General features: G+C 46.9%; 1 protein-coding gene across 4 annotated transcripts in view; it reads right to left on the bottom strand.

Annotated features, from left to right (window-relative positions):
* DIP2B (disco interacting protein 2 homolog B) overlaps positions 1–26,502 on the bottom strand; it is a 226,851-nt gene that overhangs the window by 38,474 nt on the left and 161,875 nt on the right. For 3 of the 4 annotated variants that reach the window (XM_075551696.1, XM_075551694.1, XM_075551692.1), the window contains 14 exons: positions 24,050–24,202; positions 23,471–23,593; positions 21,495–21,692; positions 18,449–18,540; positions 16,464–16,574; positions 14,850–14,973; positions 14,163–14,272; positions 9,960–10,062; positions 7,851–7,915; positions 5,183–5,276; positions 3,758–3,877; positions 3,201–3,315; positions 1,770–1,909; positions 1,042–1,178 (listed from right to left, as the gene is read on the bottom strand). In XM_075551696.1, coding sequence (XP_075407811.1) covers positions 1,042–1,178; positions 1,770–1,909; positions 3,201–3,315; positions 3,758–3,877; positions 5,183–5,276; positions 7,851–7,915; positions 9,960–10,062; positions 14,163–14,272; positions 14,850–14,973; positions 16,464–16,574; positions 18,449–18,540; positions 21,495–21,692; positions 23,471–23,593; positions 24,050–24,202 — 1,685 coding nt within the window. The remainder of the gene's footprint in view (positions 1–1,041; positions 1,179–1,769; positions 1,910–3,200; positions 3,316–3,757; positions 3,878–5,182; positions 5,277–7,850; positions 7,916–9,959; positions 10,063–14,162; positions 14,273–14,849; positions 14,974–16,463; positions 16,575–18,448; positions 18,541–21,494; positions 21,693–23,470; positions 23,594–24,049; positions 24,203–26,502) is intronic. The other variant, XM_075551693.1, reaches the window with a different exon arrangement.

The following is a 26,502-nucleotide window of genomic DNA, read 5'->3' on the forward strand; positions in this document are numbered from 1 at the left end:
GCCCTGTCCAAGGGACAGGTAACGTGAGCACACTGAATCTCCTGGTCACTCAAAGGTGACCCTGAGGCAGATTAATCCCAATGACAAATGCAAACTATTAATTGCCCTGCCCTGATTTCAACAGCCTCGCTAGGCACGTTCCTCCTCACACTTTGGCTTCTGAGGCAGAAGTGTGTGAGGAAAATAAGGGGCTAATCGAGCTACTATGAGCTACTTCTGCTGGAACATGAGCTCTCTGCGAGGCTGTGTCTCCTTTCCAAAACAGTGCCCGGCATCGAGAAGGTGCTCCATAAATACCGTCGGGATGAAAGCATGAACAATGTGAGCAACCTGACCCAGTGGTTTGAAAGTTGTTTATTTTTAATTAGTAACCAGGCACCCTGGTTTAGCTCAGTCTTTCTAAGCTCAGTCTATTCTCTAAGCGATGTACCCATTTCCCCTGTATTCTCAGAATTGAGCTTTTAAGGTCCCAAAGCTCAAACCATGAAGAATTCCCCAGAGAGAATGACACTTGGTGAGACCTCTTATCGGGCCTTTATTTGGAGATACTTGTTGCTGGATGTCATCGACGGTGATCAACTCACAGTCACACCGGGGGATGGAGCAGCACTGCCCCAGAGGGTTTGCTCGGCTGGGATATTGGACAGAATGGCAAGTCTTTCCTCCTCGTGTCTCCCAGTGGGTGAGGGCTGTCCATGCTGTGGTTTGCAGTTGAGCGCTTGCTTATTTAATCCCAGCACCCCCAGAACTATCATTTCCTGGGTGCCAGGCAATGTTTTCATTAAGCACGGTTACCATCACCCCTCTAGTTCTCCTAACAATCATGTCAGAGTTACTACCATTACTCCCATTTCAGAGAAAAGAAAATTGGGGTGCAGAGGTTACGCAGCTCATTCAAGGCCTGCCTGTGAGGGGCATGGTCAGGACTGTAGCGCGGGCCGTCCGGCTCTATCGCCCATCGTCCTCGCCTTGGGCTGACCTGCCCCAGTGACCCCCCGACCACACTAAACTGGTTCCCTGTGAAATGGCAAGATCATATACCTCAAACGTATTTTTGGTCACACCAGCAAGTCCAAAGTACATCATGCCCCCTGTCCTGGAGCTAACACAGATTTCTCCAATCTCATCCGTCTTACAGAGTTGGGGGGGCCCATCTGGCTTCACGATGCACATCATGCCTAGTACACATAAAAGAGGGTTCAAGGTCGGAAGATTCTGGAAGACAAGAGCTCCTTCCCTTGCGAGTCCAGGCAAACTCCATGTTTATCAAGTGGCATGAATATAAAAGACAGGCCTAAAATCACATAGGTACATTTGAAAGCTCAATCCGAGATATTCAAAGATTTTTATACAAATGATTTTTTTTAACAACTTGGCAAATATAACACAGAACAGGTGCATCAACCAACTCAGTTAAGGCAGTGAAGTAAGTTTTAAAGTAACTGCAAAGCCCACTGGAGCAGGTCACTCTGGTTTCGCCCGTGGGTGCCTAAGCACAGAGACGACGGCTCGACTGGCAGTGAAAGCAAGATAACTACTGCCTCACTGAGGCCTGAGCTGCCCACACAGAAATCTTCACAAGGAGCAAATCACACCATCTGCCGGAAGCTACCGTGAAAGCACAGCCGTTCACCTCCTAGGCAGGCTTTGGGAATGGAGACGACGTACTGAATTGAGGTTCCTGATTTCAGATCTCCTGTTGCCTCAGGCTCTGCTCTCTTTGATGACAAGCCTCTATGGAAAACCACACGGTGCCCTTCTGAACTCACCCCCAGGCATGACGTGTCCCACATCCTGGACCGTCAGTGCTGAATTTTTATCTTCAGTATTGACCCGTATAACCCCATAGCTCAAACCATTCATCGAGAGAATGGCTCTTCCCGGCAAAGGGGCCCCCGGAACTCCAGGCCTGCAAAGAAGAGAAAGCCGTCATGGTGGGCAGATATTACATGGTATTGGAGAAGACTACAAATGTGTACCGACACAGATGTCCTCTGGCAACGATTCCAAAACACTCCCCGTTTTCGCCAGCCACGTATGTGGTGAGAAAACAGTCAGAGCCACATGTGCAAAGCAGGGTACCCGCTCAGTCAGGCGGAGAACGTGACTCTCCATCAGCTGTTAAGAAGATCTTGGTGCCGACCCAAGAGGTGGACCCCGAACAGGGGGAGGTAAGACGTGGCACAGAACTGGCAACCATCCTTACTAGATCCATGGAAACCAGGAACCCCACATCTACTGCCTGAGCAGTACCCCTCATTAACCCTTGAGCCATTTGGAAACGAAACAGCAGTTTGGATCAATTCATACAGAACGCTTGCAGTGAGCACCTGGGCTCGTGTAACGAATGCTGGACATGTGACCACAGGGACAACAGGGCTCCTAAAGCACATTTGAGAACTTTGAGGGCAGGGTCGTGGTTCACGGTGGTCAAGTAACAGGAGGAACAATGAGGGTGGAGACATGATGCAGGATGTCACCTTCATCACCAAAGCCAATGTGGACAAGGTGTATGAGGGGGGCCTCAAGAGACTTGTGGAAGAATGGACTTGAGATTTTAATTTTTCCATGAACTTTCTGAAGCTCCTTTGCACAGTTTGTTCTCGCTCTTTCTCTCTCTCTCTCTCTCTCACACACACACACACGCACGCACAGAGTCACTTCCAACAGGCAGCCTGTGACGATGCTGACACCTGAATGAGCTGGATGCCACCTCACAGTCCCCTGCAGGCCGGGGCCGAGCTGCTCCGTGGGTTTCTCACACTGTGACTTAGGAAGGCAGAAGGGCTCATCTCTCTCCCTCAGGGCAGCAGGTGGTTCCCAACACGGAACCACGACGCCGCTGGGGTTCCTCATCATGATTCGGGGAGACAAATAAATGGGAATGGCCTGGTCTCGGGTGTACTATAATTGTACCTTCCTTTCTGACGCGACAATCAAGAACAGTCTAGTTCTAGTTCAAGCTGCTAGCTAAGGCACTTGAAGAGCGCAACAAGGCATAAAAAGAACTAATTCAGAAAAACAAGATCCCCGTTGCCATCTAGGGTGACCGTGGGCAAAAGAAATGAGATGCTTCCAGCAGTCACGGTGTGTTCAGGCTGATGAGGCAGAGTCAGTGAGCACCGTGTCACCGCCCGGTAATGGCATGCGTGCTGTCGGAGCTACGGCACCACACCCAGCTCCGGTGCCCCCAATGGTACCTGCGGATTGCCACCGTCATGGCTTCGGCCGACGTAGCACAGGGACAGATGGCCTCGGGCTTCAGCCCATGGCTTTGGAACAGACTCAGGAAGGCATCACAGGACGACACAGACCCTGAAGGGAGGGGACAGATCAAGGTTAGAGCAGTCATCATGGCAAGGGGAGACTGGCAGAGGTGGGGTGCTGATGGTGGTCTCCCTGAGCATCACTGATGCCACACAAACAGTTTACTGTGCTGCGGAGATGGGTCGATGCATGGCAAGGACAAATGCCGGCTTCCCTGCTTGTGAAAACGTCCTGCCACTGTTTACATCTCCATGAAGATGTTCTAAAGACGTTTGCAGAGAGGAAACTCACTGCTGCCGAGTTTAATTCTGACTCACTGTGACCCTGTGGGGCAGGACAGAACAGGCCTCGTGGGTTTCAGAGACTTTACAGGAGTGGAAAGCCGCATCGTTCTCCAGCAGAGCAGCTGGCAGCCCAAAGAATAACCCATCACACGACCAAAACTACACAGGCAGCAGGAGGCCCACAGGCCCGCACGTGGACTACTCACAGGGATTAGCCCCATCAGTCACAATCAGCATCCGGAGGGAACTCAGGCTCACGTCTCTTTGGTCTCGATGCGCCATCATAGCCCAGTGCAAGTCTCGGCATTTCACTAGCGCCACCTTGGCTAGAAATGCAAGAGGAACAAAGTTCACGCCAAGCACCTGGCGACATTTGATAGGTACTTAAAACACTGAAATTAGAATATATTTACTTAGTTTAGGTTATTAGGTTTCACCTGGAGAAAATACAACAGCGTACCAACGACTTTCGAAAGAACCATGCCAGGTGCGGGAGGCAGACAGAGCCACATCCAGGTGACAGCACACAGCACGGCACTGTCTGCTCGCTGCAACCTCTGGGTGGGCCACAGTACCCACCCACCCACCTGTGAGCACTCGCAACCCAGAAACACGCCATCAATCTGGCCATGCTCCCGGAGAGCAGGACTCCTAAGAAAGGATATGCAGGCAGACAGGTCCACAGCACAGCTGCTTCTATGGCAACTGTACCCTAACGTCTGTTAAGCAGAGAATGGCGCCTCCTGAAGGGCAACATGAAAATTCTCGAAGACCATAATTCTTGAGCCAGTCAGGGTGCAGTATAGCACCAATAAAACACAAGCTTCCTCTATCTAGGCCAGCAGTTCCCAAGCTGGGGGTCCCGACCCCTTTGGGGGCCAAACGACCCTTTCACAGGGGTAGCCCAGTTCATAACAGTAGCAAAATGACAGTTATGAAGTAGTAACGAAAATAACATTATGGTTGAGGGGTCACCACAACACGCGGATCTGTATGAAAGGGTTGCAGCATTAGGAAGGTTGAGAACCACCCACGGCTCTAGTTCTTTACTGCTTCCTCCCCTGCCACACCATGACCCCAATTCTATCTTAGCAATCTGACTAGACCAAAACATGTACACTGGTGCAGATAAGAACTCGAAACACAGGGAATCCAGAGCAGATAAACCCCTAAGAACCAATGAGGGGAGCAGCAATACTAGGAGAGTAAATGGGTGGGGGGCTAAGGATGAACCAATCACAATGTTCGACATATGGCCCCCATCCCAGAGGGATGGACAGCAGAAAAATGGGTGAAATGAGACAGCAGTCGGTGTAAAAAAGAAAAAAAAGAATAATTTATAAATTATCAAGAGGGCATGGAGGAGGGAGAATGGGAGAGGAAAGGGGAAAAATGAGGAACTGATGCCAGGGGCTCAAGAAGAAAGAAAATATTTTGGAAAAGATAATGACAACATATGCAAAGATGTGTTTGACAAAATGAATTGTGATAAGAGCTGTAAGAGTCCCCAATTAAAACAAATCCCATGATTCTTTTTTCATTTTTTTTTAAAGCCAGTCAAATTCAGCAGTGGGGGAAAGACCGTAATTCTAACCATCCAGTCAGTGAGGCTTGGAGACCAGTGTGCCTACCTTTATGGGTATGTACTCGCTGGACCCAGGAGAGAGGACAGGTCTTCATGACAGAGTAGGGGACACTAACAGTGTGTAGTTTATTCATTATAGTCTGCAAAACAAGGAGGGTAAGAGAGAAATTCATACCTTAGACATTACAACCACTTTAAAATGGAATGCATACTTTGTAGTTCATTTTAATCATCTAAGAATCAAACATATTCTCTTTGGGGGCAGGAGGGGAAATCTAAAAGACTAGTTTATAAATGCTGAGGTAATGTCTCCCTCCCACTGCAACTTGGGGTAGAGGATATTTATTTTTTCACTACATTATTTTTTTGCTTGCCTGCCTGCCTGCCTGCCTTCCTCTTCAGTACATTATTATAAAGCTTCCCCACAGTTCTACTGCATATGCAAACATTTTTTTAAACTTAAATGGTTGTATTGGCCTGAAGTCACTTTTTGAAATTTATTTTTATAAAATACTTTTATTGGGGCCTCTTACACCTCTTATCACAATACATACATTCATTCATGTGTCAAGCACATTTGCTGCCAGCATCATTTTCAAAGCATTTTCTTTCTACTTGAGTCCCAGATATCAGTTCCTCATTTTACCCCTCCATCCCCTGCCTGCCTCCCTCATGGACCCTTGATAAGTTGTAGATTATTATTTTCATATCTTACATTGTCCTCTGTCGCCCTTCACCCACTTTTCCATTGTTCGTCCCCCAGGGGGAGGGGGTATAGGTTGTTCCTTGCGATCGAATCCCCCTGAAGTCATTTTTGATATCCAGCTCCACTCCGAGCTTTCCCTCTCTCCTTCCCCAGCGGTGACCGTGGTTATCAATGTGGCGTGAATACATCCAGGCCTTTTTATATGCATCTACATGCATTATGTGTTCTGCTAGCAATGTGTAGCATTTTTTAAACATAAAAGACATCATGCTATCCATACAGCAACAACTTGCTTTTCCCTTCTTCAACTGCTTCAGAGAGGAGTCTGTGTGTCCTGGAGTACACAGATGACAAAACTCTTTTGCAAGGCTACTTAGTGGCCCTACAGTAGCGCATGCACCACACCTAATGCCGGCAAGCCCTAGTGGGTAGACTTTGTGATTACCAGTCATGTTGCAATGCACACCTCTGTCCTCGCTCTACTGGGCAGGAGGGCAAGTCCTGCTCTGGGGCAGCTACAGAATGGCAGGAGGGGCGAGCCACAAGGAGAGTACAGCACACGTCTTAACAGATGCCACCCAGCTGCCCTGTGACCCAGAGTGCTGTTGTCCAGCTTGGGCTTGCCACACGCAACAAGGCAAGCCGTCAGGTTTCCCTGCTTCCTCCAGCAGGTCCTGCCCAGGGTTGCTACACCCTGCAAGAGAAGCTGGCCATGACACTCACCAGCTACACAGCCCAGAGACCTCTCCCCCCTCCCGTATAGTTCAGGTGGCAACGCTTTGGACTGCGGGAAAGGGTGGTTTATAGGCAACTCATTCTGCACACCTTTTCCCATCTTGCCTTTGAATTCAGAGGCCATGATTACCCACAACTCCGCATAAGAGGAGAAAAGGACACTGGGCCGGTTCCTAAAGGGCCAAGACCATGTACCCCAGAGGACTTGGCTCGGACTACTGTGCACGGTGACCTGACTGATAGGAGATTGCCCTCTCCTTCCCTTGCACTTCATTTCCTACTTTTTCTCAGACTCCTGTAATGTTTAAGAAAGAGAGACTAAATCAGCAGGTCGCAACTGTGGGTCGTGACCCCTTTTGGGGGTCAAACGACCCTTTCACAGGGGTTTCCTGATTCATAACAGTAGCAACATGACAGTGATGAAGCAGCAATGAAAATGTTATGGTTGGGGTGGTCCCCACCCCATGAGGAACAGTATGAAAGGGTCGCGGCGTGAGGAAGGTGGAGAATCACTGCTCTCAATGTCCTGGACTCTAGATGCTTTCTCTCCCTCCTCCTAACCAGCACACGGCATACAGTCCTTTCCCACTTAGAACGTCCCCTCGCTGTTCCCCACCTCCAGAAGACTCTAGAGGTGAATCTTGCTCACTTTCAACCAAACTCAGCTGTAACCGCTGCCATAAAGCCCCGAGTGAAGGGAGTCATCGCTGTGTGGCCCGGTCCTGTCTTGTGGAAGCATCCCCTCTCCTTCTTCGTTACCTGCTCTGTCCTATTAGGCCTGAAGCTGATGCACAGTGGTCACTCAGAACGTTCTTGTCCAATGGACAGGCTCGGTGTTATCAGCCGCAGTTGCCAAGGGCAAGCAGATAGCTACAGACGCCATGCTTTCGGAAGAAGAGAGGTAAGCCTTGAGTATGACTTTCTCTCAACCGTAAATAAATGTGCGGTCACTTGTAGACTCTGCTGGGCTTCGTGTGATCACAGAGGCTTTACCATTTTTTGATTCTAACTTTTCCTGCACACATGTGAAAGGGATGCCCACACAATGAAGGAAAAACAGAATTGCAAACATAAAGCACGAAAGGAAGACAAATTGCATTCCGTCACTTTTTCTTTTTTCTTCCTAATGACCATGTGTGTCACAAAGCCAAATCCCTCTGGAAAAGACTCCTGATCCTTTGGGGCCTTTCAGACAGGCACCGAGAGAGTCTGGTGACCCAGAACGCCCACTGACCTTAATTCTCATGTAAGGCCTCAGTTCTGAATAGCTTACCGCAAACATGCCGTGCCACAGGCCAGTGTCCTTCTTGAAGTCTAAAACGTTCACTACCGTTTCCCCTAAAATAGACGGGGACGACACGGGAAACGATTGTCAGTGTTAAGTAGGAAAAGGGTGACACTTCTCTCCACTGCAACAATGGACTGGGTGTGCCTGAAGAGCCGCTGCACACTCTCAGGGGCTTCGGGTGGCGTGAATGGCCCCACCAGCTGGCGAGGGTCCTGGTGACAGATGCCCTGAGTGAGAAAATCCCTGTGGTCTTCCAAGAATCTCCAGTTAGGAAAGGAAGACCTGGTGGCTTCAGAAACTCTGCAAAGTTTAGAACTAGAAGCAAAAACTTCTAGGTTCCTCATGGTATAGTGGTGGTTATGCGTTGGGCTGTAAACCACATGGTTGGCAGTTCAAAACCAACCACCAGTGGCTCTTCGGGAGAAAGACTGGGCTTTCTACTCCCGTTACAGTGTCAGAAACCCACAGGGGGTCACAATGAGCCAGCACTGACTCGATGGAGGCTTTTTGGAAAGAACCGAAGAAATGTTGCTGAGTGGATGAGTGTGAAGAGAGCACATGCCCACGTACACCTCGAGATCTCACACAACAGCACTGTTCTGCATCTAATCTCTTCCCGCTTAGACGATAAAGGAGAGAAGTAAAAAAAGTATTGCTAGTCGGGTTGCTAGTCTACACAAGGACAGTTCTTTGCCAAGTAAAAGGTGTGCTAGCACGCCCCTCTGATCTGTGGACGGCTGCAGACAAGTTCCCTCAGCAAACACTTGTCTGAGTCTCATGAAGGAGCCTTCAAAAAAAAAAAAAAGGCCCATCCAAACCGCAGCTTCTGAGGGCATCTGATGGGGGAGTTCCATTCGAGGCAGAGAGGTCAGCTCTGGGAATGGGGATTGTTTTGGGATCAGGGATAATCTTGACAGACTTTCTTTAAGGACACAGGACAGTCCTGGGGAATGAGGAGGAACAAACCTTAAGAAAATGAACAAGTTTTTGGAGAGGAAAAGGCCAGGAAAATTGCCATAAGGGATCTCCTCCTTGCCCCCTTCCCCAATCATGACAATTCCCTGCAGGTAGCAAGAGCTGTCCTGGGAGACGTTCATCAGGAAACACTGCCTGCAGCCCCGCGCTTGCCCCTCCAGGCTTCTCTCTGCTCCCCAACAGAACACCGGAAAGAACATACTGCGACTCCTTGCAGCCTGTCAAAACGGGCAAGTGAGACTCCCCAGGGAAGTGGGGTGCAAGTGAGACTCCCCAGGGAAGGGTTGCAGAGATGCAAAGACCGTCTTAGAGGTGTGCCCAGCAGACTGAGATGGAAGCTACAGTTTCTCCCCTCTGACATCTTGGTTTTGTTTAACAAAGGTTTCCATGATTTTGTAGCAATATTTTTTACTGCCCTCATATTATAATAACAAAATTGTAACATGTTTAATGCTCCAGAGTATAATCTATTAGATGAATATATTATATGTAATCAGCCTCTATTGTTGGATATTTTCACTTGTTTCCATTATATATATATATGTTATATTATATAACATACACATATATGCAGCCAAGAACGCTATTGCTCTATAATGAGCATATATTAACTTGTTTCATCTTAGGAAAAAAAAACACACTAAAAAGGATTAATATTGTACAGAACATTCTAAGACACTTAGTCATTACACAATGTATAGCAACAATAGCTATCCTCCAACCATACGAAAGACTTTTGGGGGGGGTGTCTTCGTTTATGCTCTTTGGTAGCTGAATTAAATTCCAAATGTAGAGCTGCGGGTCGCTACCCGTCAGAAAGATGAAGACAGCGGGTGTTCTGCAACTGACGAGACAGAAGGTTTTGATTAGGGACCTCTTTTTCTGCATTCTCCAAATCATGCTTTACGTATTTGGTTTACCAGAACTTGAGTTTGGTTCAAGTATAGCAGAGTTGTTAAAAAAAAATGCATGAAGACGAGAACAGTAAGCCAAGAATGTGTCTTAGGACATTCCACTCTGAATTTGGCCATTAAATGGAATCCAGTCCTTGGGCGCTCTGCTCAAAGGCACACAGATCTGGAGCTGAACAATGAGGGTAGTCATGGTGTGCAGTCTGACCTTCAGAATAATTGCAGGCCTGGGACAGAGCTTGGCAGTGAGACAGCATTGCCAGCCGGGACACTGTAACGCCCATTACACTCCCGTCTTTGCTTGTTTTATACTAAGGGGAAAAACACATAAGAAACACAATAAAATGGGTTATTTCAAATGCAATTCAGAGGTGACATAACAAGAATCCCCCCACCTCCGACCCCTGCAAAACAAAGTCCAGATAAGCAGGCATAATAGGCTGAAGTGATCACGTCTAAATGAGCATTTAAGGCTGTGCACTTGGGTCCCAACTCCCACTATTCAAGGGCAAGACGGGAACAGCAAGACCCTGTAAATGTATGTGTGGAAAAAAGACTGAGAAGTTGAACCGGTCATCTATGTGACGTGCTGCGAAGCGTAATGAGACAAACCAGTAACTTGAGCTGCCTCACTAGCAGCCCTGTATCAGATCCACGCCAAGCCTGGCACCTAGAGTTAATGGGTCTAAGATGCCATTCCTGCCAACGCGAAGCTCCCAGCAGAGGAGGGGGAGACCCACTCAAACTATGATTTGGCTTTTACCCTCAATACTGCAGTCCAGTTGCTCTTACCAGGATGATCAACTTTTTGAGTGTTAAATCAGCAAGACAGTTTGGAGATTTCATCTATCAACACTTCAGTAGCATGTGACACCCTGGGCTTTGCCCTTTCTTGACAACTTCTCCTTCTTTCCATCATTCCATCACTTCCGCTGTCCATTCCTTCTGAGCTTGTTAAAAGCCCTGTACATGTTCCTCCTCTCTTTAGAGTCTATTGCCCTCAGGACACTACATTCCAGTTGGCTCCAACTCCCAAACTCCAATCCAGCCCTCTCTCCAAAGCTGTCGGCTCACAGATGGCTTGTTCCCCTTGAATGTCCAGTAGGCCTATGAACCCCACTGCTTCCAACACTGCATTCCTCACCCCCCGCCCCATGACAAACATCCTGCTGCATTTTCTTACACTAAAGGACACCGTCATCCATCTACAGTTACCCACCAAGCCAGAGACCTGCGAGTCATTCTTGCCACTTCCCTTCCAGAGTCAGCTACTGAGTCATCCTCATTCACTGTCCCGCTTTTGCACGCACAGGAGTCATTGATGATACAACTGACAACGTCTTGAGTCAGGTACACCTTGGTCCTCAACGTGACAGCACAATCTTTAATGCTTTAAGGAGGCCTCCCACCATGGAACCAGATAGTGGTAAATCCGGTCTCCCCACTCCCTTTCCTGACCCAATCAATCCAGAGAGCTCCTTTTATAGCAGCTCTGCTCTTCTCGGTTTTTAAAACCCTTTAACAGCTCCCTATTGCCCAGGATACTTTACAGTAACTCATCAGCAAACTGTCTGAGGCCTTATTATGTGGGGAATGCCTACTACTGGTCCAGGTAGAACTAGTGTCTCTACATTCTAGGTTCCTGCTCTCCTGAACTAACTTGCAATTCTCGCCTGGGATTTTCCGTCTCAATCCCAGACCGTTAAACACGGCCTCTATTTTGGAATACCTTCTTGCCCTTCTTCACCCGACAGGTTCCTATTTGAGGACTTGACCTTCAGGAAACTTCCCCTAATGCCACAACACTCAGCGAACAAGTGAAGCTATGGCCCCCAGTAGTCAGTCTCCATCCATTTAATACACGTGAATTAAGCACTTAGTAAACTCACAAGCACTTAAAACCAAACACTAGCCTAACAGCTTAGGAGACTGGAGTAAACACAAGAGGCAAACTTCCTCTCCCAAAGTTTATATTCTACTCAAGACCAGCATAAGCAAACAAATGTCTAGTATTTCCAGTGATATGAGTTTCGAAGACTGAAAAACAAAGCAGAGGAAAAAGCACTAGAGACCGGGGGTAAGGACGCTGTTTCACAGAAGGTGACTGGGAAGGTCTTGTGGAAAGTGTGGCTGCGGGGTGTGTGTGGGGTGTGTGTGTGTCACAGTGCCAGTACGGACGTCTGAGAGAAGTGTACTGTAGGCAGCGGAGTGTTTGGTGTGCTCAAGGAAGAGATAGAGGGTCAGGGCAGCTGCCATGTGGTGAGTGAAGTTAAAGTGACAAGAAATGAGATAAGCGATCACAGAGGGCCTGCAGGCCTTTAGCTTATACCCCAAGCAGGATGGGGAGGGTTTTTGAAGTGGGAAGTGATATGATCTGACTTATGTTTCCATTAAATTGTTCCTGTTGCTATTTAAGGAAGATACCCCATGAGTGGGGCAAGGGAAGGGAAAACAGGAAGAGCAGAGAGAACCCATTTCGGGACAATCCGGGCAGATGAAGGTGACGAGGAGCAGGGTGGAGGGCAGAGGTGGGAGAAGTGGCTGGATTCCAGGATGGCTCAGAAGGAAGACCTGGCAATAACACTTAGAGGTGTATTTGGGGAGGGGCTCTGGGATTTGAGAGAAAGAAGACTCTAGGAGTTTTCGACTCAGCAACTAGAAGAATGGACACTCCTTACTGAGCCAGGTCAGGAAGACGGAGGTAAGAGTCCTTGTTGTGGAAAAATCAAAACGAAAATGTTCAGCCTTTTAAAGTTTAAGATCCTTTCTATACTTTCACTGAAGATGAGGTTTGGAGTTTGTATTTCCAGGATGAGGTTCTGGTCTGAAGATGCAACATTTGGGAGCTGAAACCAGGCACACAGTATAAAGACATGGACCTGGATGTGAATCTAAGTGGGAAAGGGGTGTGAAGACAGAATCCTGGGGCTCTTCATCTGTTGGGAAAATGCTCAACAACAACAGTACAGAGGAGTGATGGAGAAGGCGGGAGAACTGAGTGAGAGAATGGTCCCGGAAGCCAGGGGTAGAGAATTTTAAGGAGGGTGGAGTGATGGACCACGTCATCTCCGAGAGAGGATATGGACGGCGGGCTGACCATAAAATTTGGTGTTTTAAACTGCCATGTACTTGTCCATCATCCCAGCATCACTCGAGGTCTCCCAGCTGGAGAACAACCCTCCACGTGCCAACATTACCCACCACCTCGCAAAGGGCCTGCCCACTCCTCTCTTCCTCCGCTCATCGCCAGAGTTCCCGAAGAGCTGTCTGCCTGTGTTCTCTCCCCAGGGCTCAGGCTGCGAGCACCTTCTCCCCTGCTCTCCCAGTCCTTTCTTCTACAACTTCACCAACTGCTCGGCTGGTCACTGTAACCAAGCGTAGCTCAGCACTAATTAACACCTCAAATGGGATGCTGAGCTGGAAGACTATAGTTTACAGTCAGACACAGCTGAGTGTGAGTCCCATCGCTGCCACTTTTGCTCAGTTATTCAAGTCTTCTCATCCATAAAAAGGGCTTAACACTAGTCACCACTTCACAGGCACTTGTGAGGACTACATGAGGCAATGTACGCACCCAGTCTGGTGCCTGGCACAGGGAAGACTTTGACGGGCTGTCACCAATGCTTCAAATCCCTGTGTTCAACGCTGAACGTTTCTTCCTGTTCTACTTCCTTTCCCTGGTTGAATGTGCTTTTTTTTTCCTGGGGCAGCTGTTTTCCTTCCTCATTTCTCCCATTCCCTTGCCTCTTGGCCCCAACTTAAGAATACAGAGCAGAGAAACAGGAATGCGTGTTAGGCACTGGGCTGCTAACCACAAGGTTGGTGGTTCAAAGTCACCAGCCACTAAATAAGAGAAAGGTGAGGCTCTCTGCTCTCATAAAGATTTCGTCTTGGGAACGCTTATAGGGTTGCTTTGAGTTGGAATCACCTCAATGGAAGCAGACCTTCTGCTAGTAATCTTTTGTTTCTCTAGCTAGCCTTTTATAAGCCATAGTAGTGTGGTGGGTTTCACGCTGGCTGCTAACTGCAAGGAAACCACCAGCCACTCTGAAGGAGGAAGATGAAGCTTTCTATTCCCGTAAAGATTAGTCTCAGAAACTCGTGGACTCTGTCCCACCCTTTCCTACAAGGTCATTAGGAGTCCAAACCGACCCAGTGGTAGTGAGTCGATCTGGACTGTCTATCCAGCAAGGATCTCTCTTTGCTGTCTTTCTCTTTAATATGCATTTACGATACAAATAATTACATGAGAAAATCCACTTTAGGGCTTTTTACAAGTCAGCACACAGAAATCTAACACAGCAGGAGGATCTTCTAACATGAAAACTGAAGAAAAGTTCCTTTCCCAATTTGTAAGATGGGGACCCAGCCAAGTTCAAGCCAGAACATGTTCTACAGCCTCGGGACTTACCTCGATATATGCCGGCTCGGTGCCAGCAGGGGAGATGTGGGGCTGCCAGTCCTTAGGTGGCTTTGAAAGGTACTTGGAATCTGTGACAACCCATTTGAGCCGAGGCCAACCTACATCAAACGCAAAGTAAAAATTGAATTGCCTGAGCCATCAGGCAAGGAGCTCCCATCAGCTGGTCATTTTAAATACCAACAGATCACATTGTAAAACCTGAGGCAACTGGAAAATCAGAGACAGGTGTTAGTTTTTTGGTGGCAATTATACCTTCTTTCAAAAATAAAATTGTTCCACACACTAATTCCAGGCCTTGAATAATTGGGGAGATCTACTTGACAGTGGAAGTCCACTAGGGTTAGTGGTCTACTCTGTCTCCCGTTAGCTTTGGTACACGGAGTGGAAGCTTTCTCAATCATCGCATCACGGTGGAGAGTGTGGGCTGCGGAACCAGGCAGATATGGCTTCACATCACCCCTCTGCCATGTATTAGCCGTGACTCTGGACAAGTGACTTAAGCTCCCTGGGTGTGTTTTTGAGTGTAAAATGGGGGAAATACTGGTACTTACAACCCAATACTATGAGAGTTACGTTTTAAAACTACGCAGAGCCCTTTGCTATTATTAAACTAGGAGAGGAAGGCAAGTGCTCAGCTTTCAGTTATGATCGATGGTTTGGGAACACAATACTAACCTTTAAACTGAACAATTTCTCCATTCTGGGTTTTTGGCAGCCCCTTCAGACAAACCTCACTGGTAAGAGCTAGGGCAACACCACAGCTTCCCAGCAAGAAGCCAATCTGCTGACCTCCAGCGTCCTGTGGAGGGAAGATCAGGAGCACATTAGGGGACCAGAGGGGGCACACCTGTGTCCCCACACCTAGCACTCAGTAGTGTGCTGGCATGTGTGTAGCCACTCACGCAACCCCACTGAGAGCTGGCAACCATCTCCAGGGACGACAACGTCATTGCACGCACTCCCAACAAGACCCTGACTTCCTGGGCACAAATCAAGTACTCTATTAACCCGACATTACTAGTGATGGATTTTAACCAGTCAAATACAGCTCAAGGGCTGGCAACGGTCCTCTCTGGATTAATCTGAGGCACAGGCAAAAGGACGCTAACAGGGCCAAGAAGCCGTGCTGTAACCTCACTCCAAAATCCAAATGCCAAGCACTTTTGGCTCGGATGAAACGAACAATGAAAATGGAGAGCAAACGTCCGAAGCCACAATGAATGGTTACCGGGGTGGCGTCCACATCAATATGTGCTCGGTGCTTCTATGCTGAAGGGAGCAGCAGACACAGAAGGCACAGTCACAATATCTCCATTAGACTGGTAGCTTAAAAGTGTCAACCTGAAGTCACACCAGCACTGCCAATTTAACGAGAGTCTTATGGTTTCCTGAGCAAAGGAGATCATGTCACATCAATTCTGAGTGTCAAACACATGACTAGCTGGGTCACTTCAAGAAAAAATACCATCTTTGCTGATAAATTTATATCCTCTACCATATTCATCTGGAACACCAATTTTTAGTAATAATAAATGGCATAAGAAAACTTGGGTCAAACAAGCCAAGGGGGAGGGAAATCATTCTGGCCAAGCATGGGCAGGCTGGCTGCTTGAGACCACGGAGGGAGAAAGACTAGACTCCCTACTCCCATAGAGGTAGTCTCAGAACCCCACAGGAAGTCGCTATGAGTCGGCACTGACTTGATGGCAGTGAGTTTGATTTGGTTAGGGATAGTTAAAAGCAAACTTCTATACATGAAGGTCTCAACTACTGACCACTTTATTTACAGATGGAAGAGTAAGGCTCCTGATAAAAGTCAAGTAGACCTCCATGATTTCTCCCGGATACTATAAAAAATTCTCTTAGTTGGAAAACACACTTTTGTATGAAACATGTAAGTATTAACCAAAAAACAAGCAAACGAACTCACTGCTATGAATTTAATTCTATCTCATAGTGACCCTAGAGGACAGGGTTGAACTGCCCCTGGAGGCTTCTGAAACTCTCCTTTGCAGGGGTAGAAAGCCTCAACTTTCTCCGGCATAGCAGCTGGTGGTTTCAAACCTCTGACCTCGAGGTTAGTAGTCCAATGCATAATCGCCACCTGGGAGCCTCTCTAAATATTAACAATGGGGAAATTTTCTTTCTCTACAGCGTCAATGCTTGTAGAAAGTGCAGCTGAGTCGCTTCTGAAAACTGTCAGGTTGTGTCTAATGCTGTGACTGAGATCCTATGAGAACCCCACTCCCCCACCCCCCAGCTGCATCCCCTGAGATTCAGCACCCTTACCTTTCTCGTTAGAGGTACCTCGATAGGCACTGGGATCACTTCCGCCAGGAGGCAGCCATAAAAAGCCACCATAAACATGACTGGATCATTGTTGGGGTACACCAGGGCGACCTAAAATGCATAACGGCATTCAGGAGAGAGGGATACACACCGGCCGAAGAGCTCATGTCCTTCTCTGAGCCCCGCGTTTATCATAAACACAACAAATCCCACGACATAGCAGCTATCTGCTCTGGAGGAAATTCAGCTGCTGAAGATGATGCACGAACCCAAAGAGATCTTTATCCTGCCTGCGAGTCTGCTAAGAAGCACTTTGTGAGTTCTCATGCAATCAGGCTTCGTGAAAAGAAAGTTATCCTTCATTCTATTGGCAACCTAGGCGTAAGCAACTCGCTTCAAGTGGTAAGTTAATTTCTTCAGAAATCAAGGGCTATTTATGTTGGCGCAAGTCTGCTACTTTGGCTTGGCTGAACTGTGACCCCTCCGAATAGGAGGGAGTTTCAAACAAGTGTGTGGGGACACGCCAGTGAGCCTGTAGTCCCACTTCTCAGTGAGCTTTTCTGGCAGCACCGCAGACAGGCTGTCCACCGAAACCACCTGCGGTGCCAACCCGCTCGGAACGGTTGCCTGTGTTGGATTCCTGGAGAGAATGCTGTGGGTCCATCTCGTTTAGGATCTAGGAAGCTGCATGCAAGCTAGCCGACAGGGATGCAGGAAGAGAGAGGCTCCGCCACATGAAGATGGCTCCGGAGCAGAAGAGACGAGGACCGTCCTCGGGGGCCGCCACAGAGAAAAAACCTGAATGTGGACGCCTCGTCTCCTGAGCTGAGGGAATATAAACGTGTGCTTGTAAAGCCACGACGTGACGCCCTCCCCTCACAGCAGCAAATACTTGAAATGTGGTCACGTCACTGGACACTTGCTTTCAAGTATTACTCACTCCCAGAAGTGCTGCGCTTCGGAGCCTGTCCTAAGTATTGAACTTGCCAGGAGTTAAGAACAGAAAAACAGGAAACACCGAATCCCGCTGAGCACGGGATGTAAGCTACTGATCTCCTTGTTGCGAGGTGGAATCAGACCACCTGCTTGGGGCTCACGGCTGACTCATGCCTGCGTCTCATTTATAAGCCAAAGCCATCCTTAAGGTGCCCTTTGCCAACCCAAAAGGATCTGCTAGAGCAGCAGTTCTCCACCTTCCTCACACGGCAACCCTCTCCTACAGTTCCTCATGTGGTGGAGACCCCCAACCATAACATTGTTGTTGCTACTTCATCACATTTTGCGAAACGCTGTGTTAAAGTCTGTTCTAATGAGCCCACTCGGAAGACGTCTATGTAGCTGGTTTATTGTGCTTTATGACTTACAATTGGAAAAGGTGTCAATATTCAATATTCAAAAAAGTACTGTTGGATAGTAAAAAGTCACCATATTTAGGAAATCAGTAATTGGCCTGGTGGAGGTTAGAAATGTCAAAAAATATTTTGGAGGGTAACACGTTACTTCCAATTCAGAAGAAATAAAACAATGCTATTTTCTTCCTTTGAGCAGTAATATGACTCTCCCTGTGTTTCTAAATAAAATCATGAAAATAGTTTTAAACATTTTGGGGGGGAGGGAACATATTGCGAAGAACAAAAAATTCAAAGAATAAATAAACCACTTGGTTGCTATTTTGGTCTAGACCACCGAAATACTCATTCCTGGAAAGACTTGAGCTTTTCTTTCCTCTTATCAGCACCTTCCGAGTGTACTAAATAGCTCTTACAGGAAGGAACGTGAGAATGCCCTCCAATAAGGGAAAGTAAAACTTACCACCTGGTATACTGTGCTAATGTGAGCAGGAAAAAACTACTGTCGTTTCCCTGAGAATCTGAGTTCTCTACAGATAAATATTCCTGCTGTACATGAAAAACCCAGGCTGTGCATTTTAGAAAACAGTAAGAAGACACCACCACCCCAAAACGACTGCAACAGAAAACAATTACCCTGTCTCCAGGTTTCAACACAGGTTCATTTTTGGTCCCCAGTTTATTAAGCAGCGTGTAAGCTAACTTTAAGCTTCTGCTCCATAACTTTCCTGGAAAAAGAAATGAAGATCATCATATTGGCAAAAAAAAAGACAACAACCCACAGACCGACCTCAGTGAGAAGGAACCCCAGCCCCTCTCCTTTGCCACCCAGATGCCCTGGCCCTAAAGCTCTCTGCATGTTTACCACAGGGGCCCTGGAGGCGAGTGGCTACACGTTTGACTGCTCTGGGATCATGATCCTCACTGGGCGCTTCTGACGTAGCTTCAACCCAGCCCTTGGTGACTTTAGCCTCTGTCCTTTCGAGATGTACAGTTTTCTTCATAGGCCACATCAGAAGGCTCTGACTTGGAAACGCCACTAAGCGAATTGGACTTGACCTTAAACTCACCTGTAGCAGATTTAAGGAACTGAAATATTCCTCTGGACTTACCGCTGAGACGCCCTGGTGTGATAAGAACAGGCGACTGCTACCTGCAGGTTATGGATCTTCTGCTCTGAGGGTGCCCAATTATGCTCTCTTTGCTTTTATGTGACACATCCTAGCCTAGCATGTGTGACCATGCCTTCGTAGAAGAGTGCTATTGAGAGTTTTGTCCCATCTCCAATCCTCAATGTTTGCATAAATAGCGTGCCGTTGCGTTTTTCATAGATGTAGGTCAACAATCCAAGTATCTAGGTCCTATACACGTGTACTTTCCCTTTCTATACAGTATTTGAAATTCCATAGTATTGGCTAAATTAATGATGCTATCAACAGAATTACCATGGGCCCCATAGGGAGGATTTATAATGTATCCCCAAGAAAGGATAGGGGTCTCTCCAAAGCAGCCCAGGGACAGGCATAAACAATAGCTGCACGAATGGATTTTGAGCTTGCACATAATTACAGTCCTAATGTATGAACAATTCGTTCTCATGACATGCCTTACTTGAACCTGCCCTCTGGAAGCGATCGCTGAAGATCCGGGTGCTCTAGCCAAGTGTATTGAAGAAATCACATGTTGCCTGGTTATCGGAAAGAACAGCACCTGGGTCTTAAAGACTTAGTGTAAGACACGCGGTCATCCAAGGGAGGTGAAGGCCAAGGCCACACCGAGGAAGCACACCAGCTTGTGTGTTTAAGGACTGGAAGTAAACCTGACCAGAGGTGGGCACAGTACTAGAGCTTCCTGTCCGAGCATACATTCTGTAGAAGGATGAGCGGGAAAGCTCCAAATCCGCTGGCAGGACCCTCCCTGAGGTGAAGCTGGACCTGTGACCGGGGTGGGAGCAGCTTTTGCTCTTAGACAGGCTGCATTAGGAAGAGATGGGCGCAGATGTAGTTAGGTTACAACTGAACACCTTATTATTTGCTCTCCCTTTTGAGCCATCTTAAATTTGTTCTAGTTTTTATTACTTTCTGTTATCCTTTCAACTGAGATTTTTAGATGTTTCTTTGGATTATTATTTGGTTTTGTATGTTTTCCTCCACAGGAAATCCAGGACAGGCAAAGCTATAGAGATAATAAGTGGATCATTGGTTGCTAGGGGCTATGGCAGGGGAGGTGGGGGCAAGGGGGACTAATAATAACAATGAGTAGAAGGAGGAAGAAAATGTTCTAAAGTCAATTGCAGTGATGGCTGCACAATTCTTTTTAATATCTTCAATGATTGAACTGTATGGTATGATAACTGTATGTACCAAAAACTGTCCAAATAAAAATAAGTAAATAAAGAGTTTGGTGGCTAACCCAAAGGGTGGTGATGGAAATCCACCCCGAGGCTTCCCCAGAGGCAGGCCTCGCCTTCTTTCCCTAAAGGTCACAGCATTGGGGACAGGCTGCAGAGTCAGTAGCAGACTTGTCAGCCCCCGACAACCAGCTTACCAAAGCCAGTCCTGCTGCCCAAGAAACCACCACTGGATGCATATCCTGCCTTAGATCTTCCTTCAATTTTTTTCTTAATCAGAATACTGACATGCTACTACTCTGATAAATTATGTAGTACAAAGTAATACAATAATTTGATGGGTGGTCCCCAGACTTAAAATGGAGAGGGAAAAAATGTTTTATCATAGGATTTAAAAAAAAAACCACTTCCATTCTAAGCTTTACTTGGAAGCAAAACACTTACACAAGTGGTACATAGTGATTTACATGATGGCACTACACAAGCAGACATTCAACACCAATGTAACTCAGTGAAAACTGACACAAAAGCATAAATTCACTGTGTGCAACATGAAAATAAATTCACTGTGTGCAACATGTGTAACCAAACATGCAAAGCTTTGGCCAGCAGATGCTGGCCAAAAAAATAAATTTAATATGCAGTTTCTGAAGAGAATGCTAAAACCATCTGGCCAGGGTGTGAGTGGGAGCCTGTTCACTCTGTTTTCTTATCCCATCTCTCCGTTCCACCTTAGAAAGTCTTTCACTATGAGGAACGGTGAAAGAGATTGCTACTTGAAATAGGTACGCTAATATTATATACAACTTCCTGGAGTCACCCAAGGTTTAAAGTCATGTTGACCTATGTTTAATTCTTGAAATGAAAGCTTATTTTTCCTTTAAAATTATTTTGCTCTGGCATGTGAAGCTAAAAGAAAATGCGTGGATTCTTTTTGCATTATAAAATGTGTACAGTATAAGAAGCAGCGTGAAGCAAACGCCAAAGATTTAACAAGTCACCAGGTTCCGTTTTTAGATAATTTTCACCACACACATTAATTTTGCCCAAACATCTTTCAAAATTCCTCTTCAGACGTCAAAGCATCACTGGATCCACAAACTCTCCTTCTTCTTGCCTCTGTCTTTCAAACATTAACCAGCCTGCAGAGGTCGGGTTAGCGATTGAAAATACCTGGCACAGCCTTCCTTCCCTCACCTGGACCTTCAGGGTGTAGTAAGTCCTTAGAGAGAGCCAGTGAAGTGCAGTCAGCAGAAAAGGCTAAGGATCAAGGTAAGAATACTCGCTGTGATATTCTGCAGAGCTCTTAGGCGAGGAGGACCGGGGGCTCACCGTAGGTAAGAGTGCAAATGGGTTTTCCAGTCACGTCCAACCCGGTCAGACAGGGGCACTTGGCTTGCGTGGTGCCCCAGCGCTGCAGGGCAGACTCCAGAGCAGGGGGCCAGTTACAGATGACTCCTAATGGCTCCCCCTTCACAGGGGTCATCTGCCGTCCCTCAGGCTTGGGCTGGTTGGGGTCTGGTTGAGGTACTGGCAGAAAACAAACAAAATCCCAGCAGGTTGCAAGACAAGGTCTGCGGTAAGTACAAGTGTCAATGAATGTTGCTTCTGCCACGACTCATCACAAGTAAAAGTCACTGTGAGAACATGGGGGACATAATCAAACACTTAAGACTTCAAGGGCAGCAGATGTACAGAGGGCTGGCGAGAGGAGGAGGGATGGAAACGGGAAACCCGGGTGTGTGTGTGTGTGTGTGTGTGGTGGTCCACTGATGGGGTTGCAGTGGGTGGTGAGTGGAAACCCAGTGTGTGCAGATTGTTGAAGGTAAAAATGAACACCTGCTCTGTAAACCTTCGCCGATTTCACAAAACAAAGTTTGGGGGGAAATTAAAAAGGATGGGGACAGAGAGAAATGGTACCCCACAAACTGGGCTTCATGTTTCCATCCAACCGTGAAATCCTTTTCAATGTGTTTTACACAACAAATATATCCTTGACCCTTCTCAGATTACAAACGCATGCCACTGTTGGGTCAAACACAGAGCCAGCGAGAAAGAGGAAGGCTCTCACTGAGCCGAGTTGCCGGTGACACCCGCAACGGGCTCACACGTAACGAGCTGGAGGACTGGGCAGGCGCTCTGTTCTCTTGCAGAAAGGGCCCCAGGAGTTGGCACTAACCCGCGGGCACCTAAGAACAAGAAGTCATAAACAGAAATTCATCTTAACCTTGTACGTTAGGTTGCTTTTGACGTCCGGCTGCAAAAAGGCGGCTGAGCCTGGATCTAGCCTGTGGATGCAGCCATTCCTCTAATCAAGTCCGAGGCGATTACGGCGCCCAACGCAAATGGACCCCAAGGCTACCCAGGCTTCGCTCTCCTGACAAAAGCTTCTTTTAGATCGATTCATTAGCTAGCTCCAATAATTACCAAACGGCCCCACACTTCAACTATGCTCTGGCTCGTTACTCTCCGCCCAGCCTTTCCTATTAAATTCTAGATATCTTGTGATTTCATTCATAAAGATTTTTTTTTAAATCATGAAACACTGATAATTATGTCTTATCAGTGAGGCCTTTCCGCACAACACATGGGAGCTACTGTCTCCCTCTCTATACTCTCTGTATTAATGGATACACATTTATTGCATGTATATATTTCTACACTATTCTGAGTTGTGAAAAAGCAAGGATTCTTCAAAATCTCTGAACCTTTTGATACAGTCTATCCAGAATGCAGGCATTTATATGCTGACTGGCTGGTTTAACTAGAGGGCAGTGCTACATCCAAACAAACAAACCAACAAAAAATGAACTCTGAACTTGATTGTGGTGATGGTTATACAGATCTTTTTAATATACTTAACCCATTCGGGGGGGGTGAATTGAGTACAACTTTGAGTCTAATTTTAAACCTATATCTGCGATAAAGTCACATATACGCAACTTTTTATTTCGTAAAGGAGACTTCAAAAAGTTCGTGGCAATGTTGATCATCCTTTCATTCTATCCCCATGTACTTTTGGAAGCCATCCTATCAGGGGTGGTTCCTAATTCCAAAGGCAGAGTCCCACTCAGGGACCAGTGCTGTGCCCCAGTCACTCGTTTGCCTTTCTCTCCCCGCCCCCACCCCCCACACACCTTTCATCCCAGATCAAAGCGGACAGAATCCTTAGGGGATATGAACAGAGAATGACGGACCCCTTGAAGCCAAGGACCATGCCTTATTCATCCCTGTAGCCCATGCTCTCTAGCATTATGGTAACTTATGCTTAATGAATTGATGACCAACGCTTATGGCATAATTACTACTACCTTCCACAATTTCTTCAGAGTCATCCACGAAAAATTCCTTTAAGGGAGGCCTTTTGGGTCGTTTCAGAGTGTTGAGAAGTTGCTGGATTTTTGTGGATACTCTGCTATTGACAGGCACGCCTATGAAAAAAAAGAAGTTACAATGCACCACGCTTACAGATATTTTAGGTCCTAACTTCCTTTGGGAGGTTTTGTCCCTGATGATGTCTGGCTTGGCCCACAGGCTCATTCTACTTTCATTTGGCCAAATGGGTGCAAAGACACACCTGGAAAGTGAGACTGACGAGAGCCAATGCCGTGCTATTATTGACACACCGCTCACGGATGGCATTTACTGCCAGCCACTCACAGCAATGTTTCTGTCCCAAACGTCTTCCAGAAGGACAAGTCCAACCAAGCCTCAATGCTGCCAATTGTGCACTGTCAACGAGGACACTCAAGGCGACCTCTTGTTGGTGGTCCCACAGCCATGTACGTAGGTATGCAAAGACTGAGTCTGTTGGGCCCTACTTCTCTCACGCGAATTTCCCCCATTCGGTGACATTTTCCTATTTCACCACCAAAAGTTTTCCCTACCGTCGGCTGTATCCATGAGGCTGGACCTGTTGGATCCTTTGTGCATGCCTTTGACTATTCCTGAAGGGGGCAGGTCAATGTTGGCTGGGCGTACCGAGGAAGAGGAGGAGGAGGAGGTAGTTGTAGTGACGTCGGGGGGAGCAGAGAAATTCTCTACGAGGGGAGAAGACAATGTTTAGAGTTACATTTTTCAGCTGCAGTCGAAATAAGAATCTTTAAAGCTTTGTCTTTTTAAGAAGGAACAAAACATTACACATGGGTTGCTTCTCAGAATCATTACACATATGGACTGCTTCTCAGAAAACAATCTTTTAAATCAAATGGTACGAGCCAGCTACAAGAGGAGAACAAGAGGTTAAGCTAGGCGTGCTGCCTTTTCAAAATTATTTTCATGAACTTGGGTAGCTTTAGAAAGATCAAATCACTTAGCAAAAATTTCTCCAAAATGCTGTTTTCTAGACAGAAAGGCCGTGTGTTAAACCCATCATAATGAAGTGAAAGCTATGGTAAGTGATCTCAAAATGTAACCAATGGGACGATGGCCAAGTGATGGGCCCCTGAGCATTTGTCCATGAGTAGGTTGATTGACCTATGTGTGCCCTTTAATCCAGTCACAAAATATTGTCTTGCTTCAGTGTGCTTAGGTTTCACAGAGAACATGGACGTCGAGCTTGTATCGGGGCCCACAGGAGGCGTGGGTGTACGCCACAGGCAAGTTCTCGTTGTGCTCTAAGCAGTGATTCAACAGAGCTATTGTACCCACTGTATGCAGGGATCTTACTACAGGGAGAATGAATGGAATTGTGTTGGAAGAGATCTGCAGGAAAGAATATTAAAAAATTTAGAAGAAACTATCTGGAGAAATAAGAGGGAGAAAAAAATGAGAGGAAATCAAACGTATAATAAAGAATAACCTCTCAACAGTATGAAAAAGGAAAAATAAAATCTCAAATAAATTTGAGAGCAGGACCTCTCCGTGTCCCCAAAGACCATAATTACTAGTTTAATGGCATTTAAAAGTTTAAAGCAGATTAGCACAAGTACACTGTAGGATGCTTTTCTGTTGGGCAATTTGGTAAACAGACATTAAAAATGGACACTTTCATTTGGCCTGGTAGTTCCACTTACAGGAAACCATCCAAAGAAAATATCAGACAAACGCACAAAGTCGTGTGATCTACAATGCTCCCGCTGAAGTTTTGTACGATCGTGAACAACTGGAAGTGCTGGGACGTCCCAAAGAGGGACTGACGAAAAACAGCTTAAAAAATGGGCCTGGCGGAAGAAATCAGGCCATAGGCACAGGACGGCATCCTCTGAAACCTTGAGAAGAGCCCAGTTCTCTACTGAGGATGTCAAAGGTGCATGGTGGGACACTGCTCAGGTGCTACGTAGGTGAGGCACGGTAGCTGTGGAACAAATCCCGCTGGATAACAACCCAGCCCTAGACGCCCATTTGTAACGGAAATGCTAACAACCAGCGTCATCCTCTGGAGGGGGATGATGGGCAGTTTGTTTTCCTCTTCCTACACTTTCAAAATTTTTCTATTAGGAACACGAATTATTATTTCTGCTAGAACAAATATCCCCAAACTAATAATGTTGGGGAAAGTGGTTTCTGTCAGTCACTGAACCGATGTTTTTTTTCAAAAAAGCACATCGCAGAGGAAGCTGAGAGATGAGGTCACCTTGTTACCATCTCGGGCTCTGTGATTTACAGGGCAGGGCTACGTGTGCAGGCCGAGTCCGCTCAACTGTTGGCACCTGCATTGGCAAACTAGGGGCATCGTACCCCCAGGGGAGCTGTTTTCTTTAAAAATTATAGTCCCGAATTGAAAAGCCTGCAAGTTTTTCTTTCCAGAACTCAATGACTAGAAGAAAGGTGTCCATTCCACACCTTTAGCTTCCAGCCATGGTGGTTCACAAAGGCAGCGACTCTGAAAATTAAGACATCAAAATGCAACTGAATGGCAAGGGGGTGGGGGTGGAGAGGTCACCACAAACACATAATGTGAACACGCATCACTTAGTGCCATTTGTTCCTAAGTGAAGGCAGAGGTCTGAGCCATCTCTAGCTGCAGACGTCACATGCTCTTAGAGAACACACAAAAACATAAAGCTGGGCCGAGCAAAGCTACACTGGGCGGCAGCGGCAGCAGTGAGGGCAAGCAGCAGCTCAGAGCACCACTGTCTGCAGCCTGGGACACAGGCCGTAGCAACACCACAGCATCAAGGACAACCCAGCCAGTCTTTCTGGTGCACCCAAGAAACCCTCCCCAGCTTTGCCTTAGTTACCATGTTGGTTTTGTTCGGTTGCCTTTCTGTTTTCTGAAAAACTATATAGACAACCCAAACTCATTACTGTCAAGCCCATTCTGGCTCCTACAAAGGAACCCTGTAGGACAGACTAGAACTGCCTCATCAGGTTTCCAAGGCTGTGAACCTTTCCGCAA

The sequence above is a fragment of the Tenrec ecaudatus genome, chromosome 6 (genome assembly GCF_050624435.1).
Source record: "Tenrec ecaudatus isolate mTenEca1 chromosome 6, mTenEca1.hap1, whole genome shotgun sequence".
NCBI lineage: Eukaryota > Metazoa > Chordata > Mammalia > Afrosoricida > Tenrecidae > Tenrec > Tenrec ecaudatus.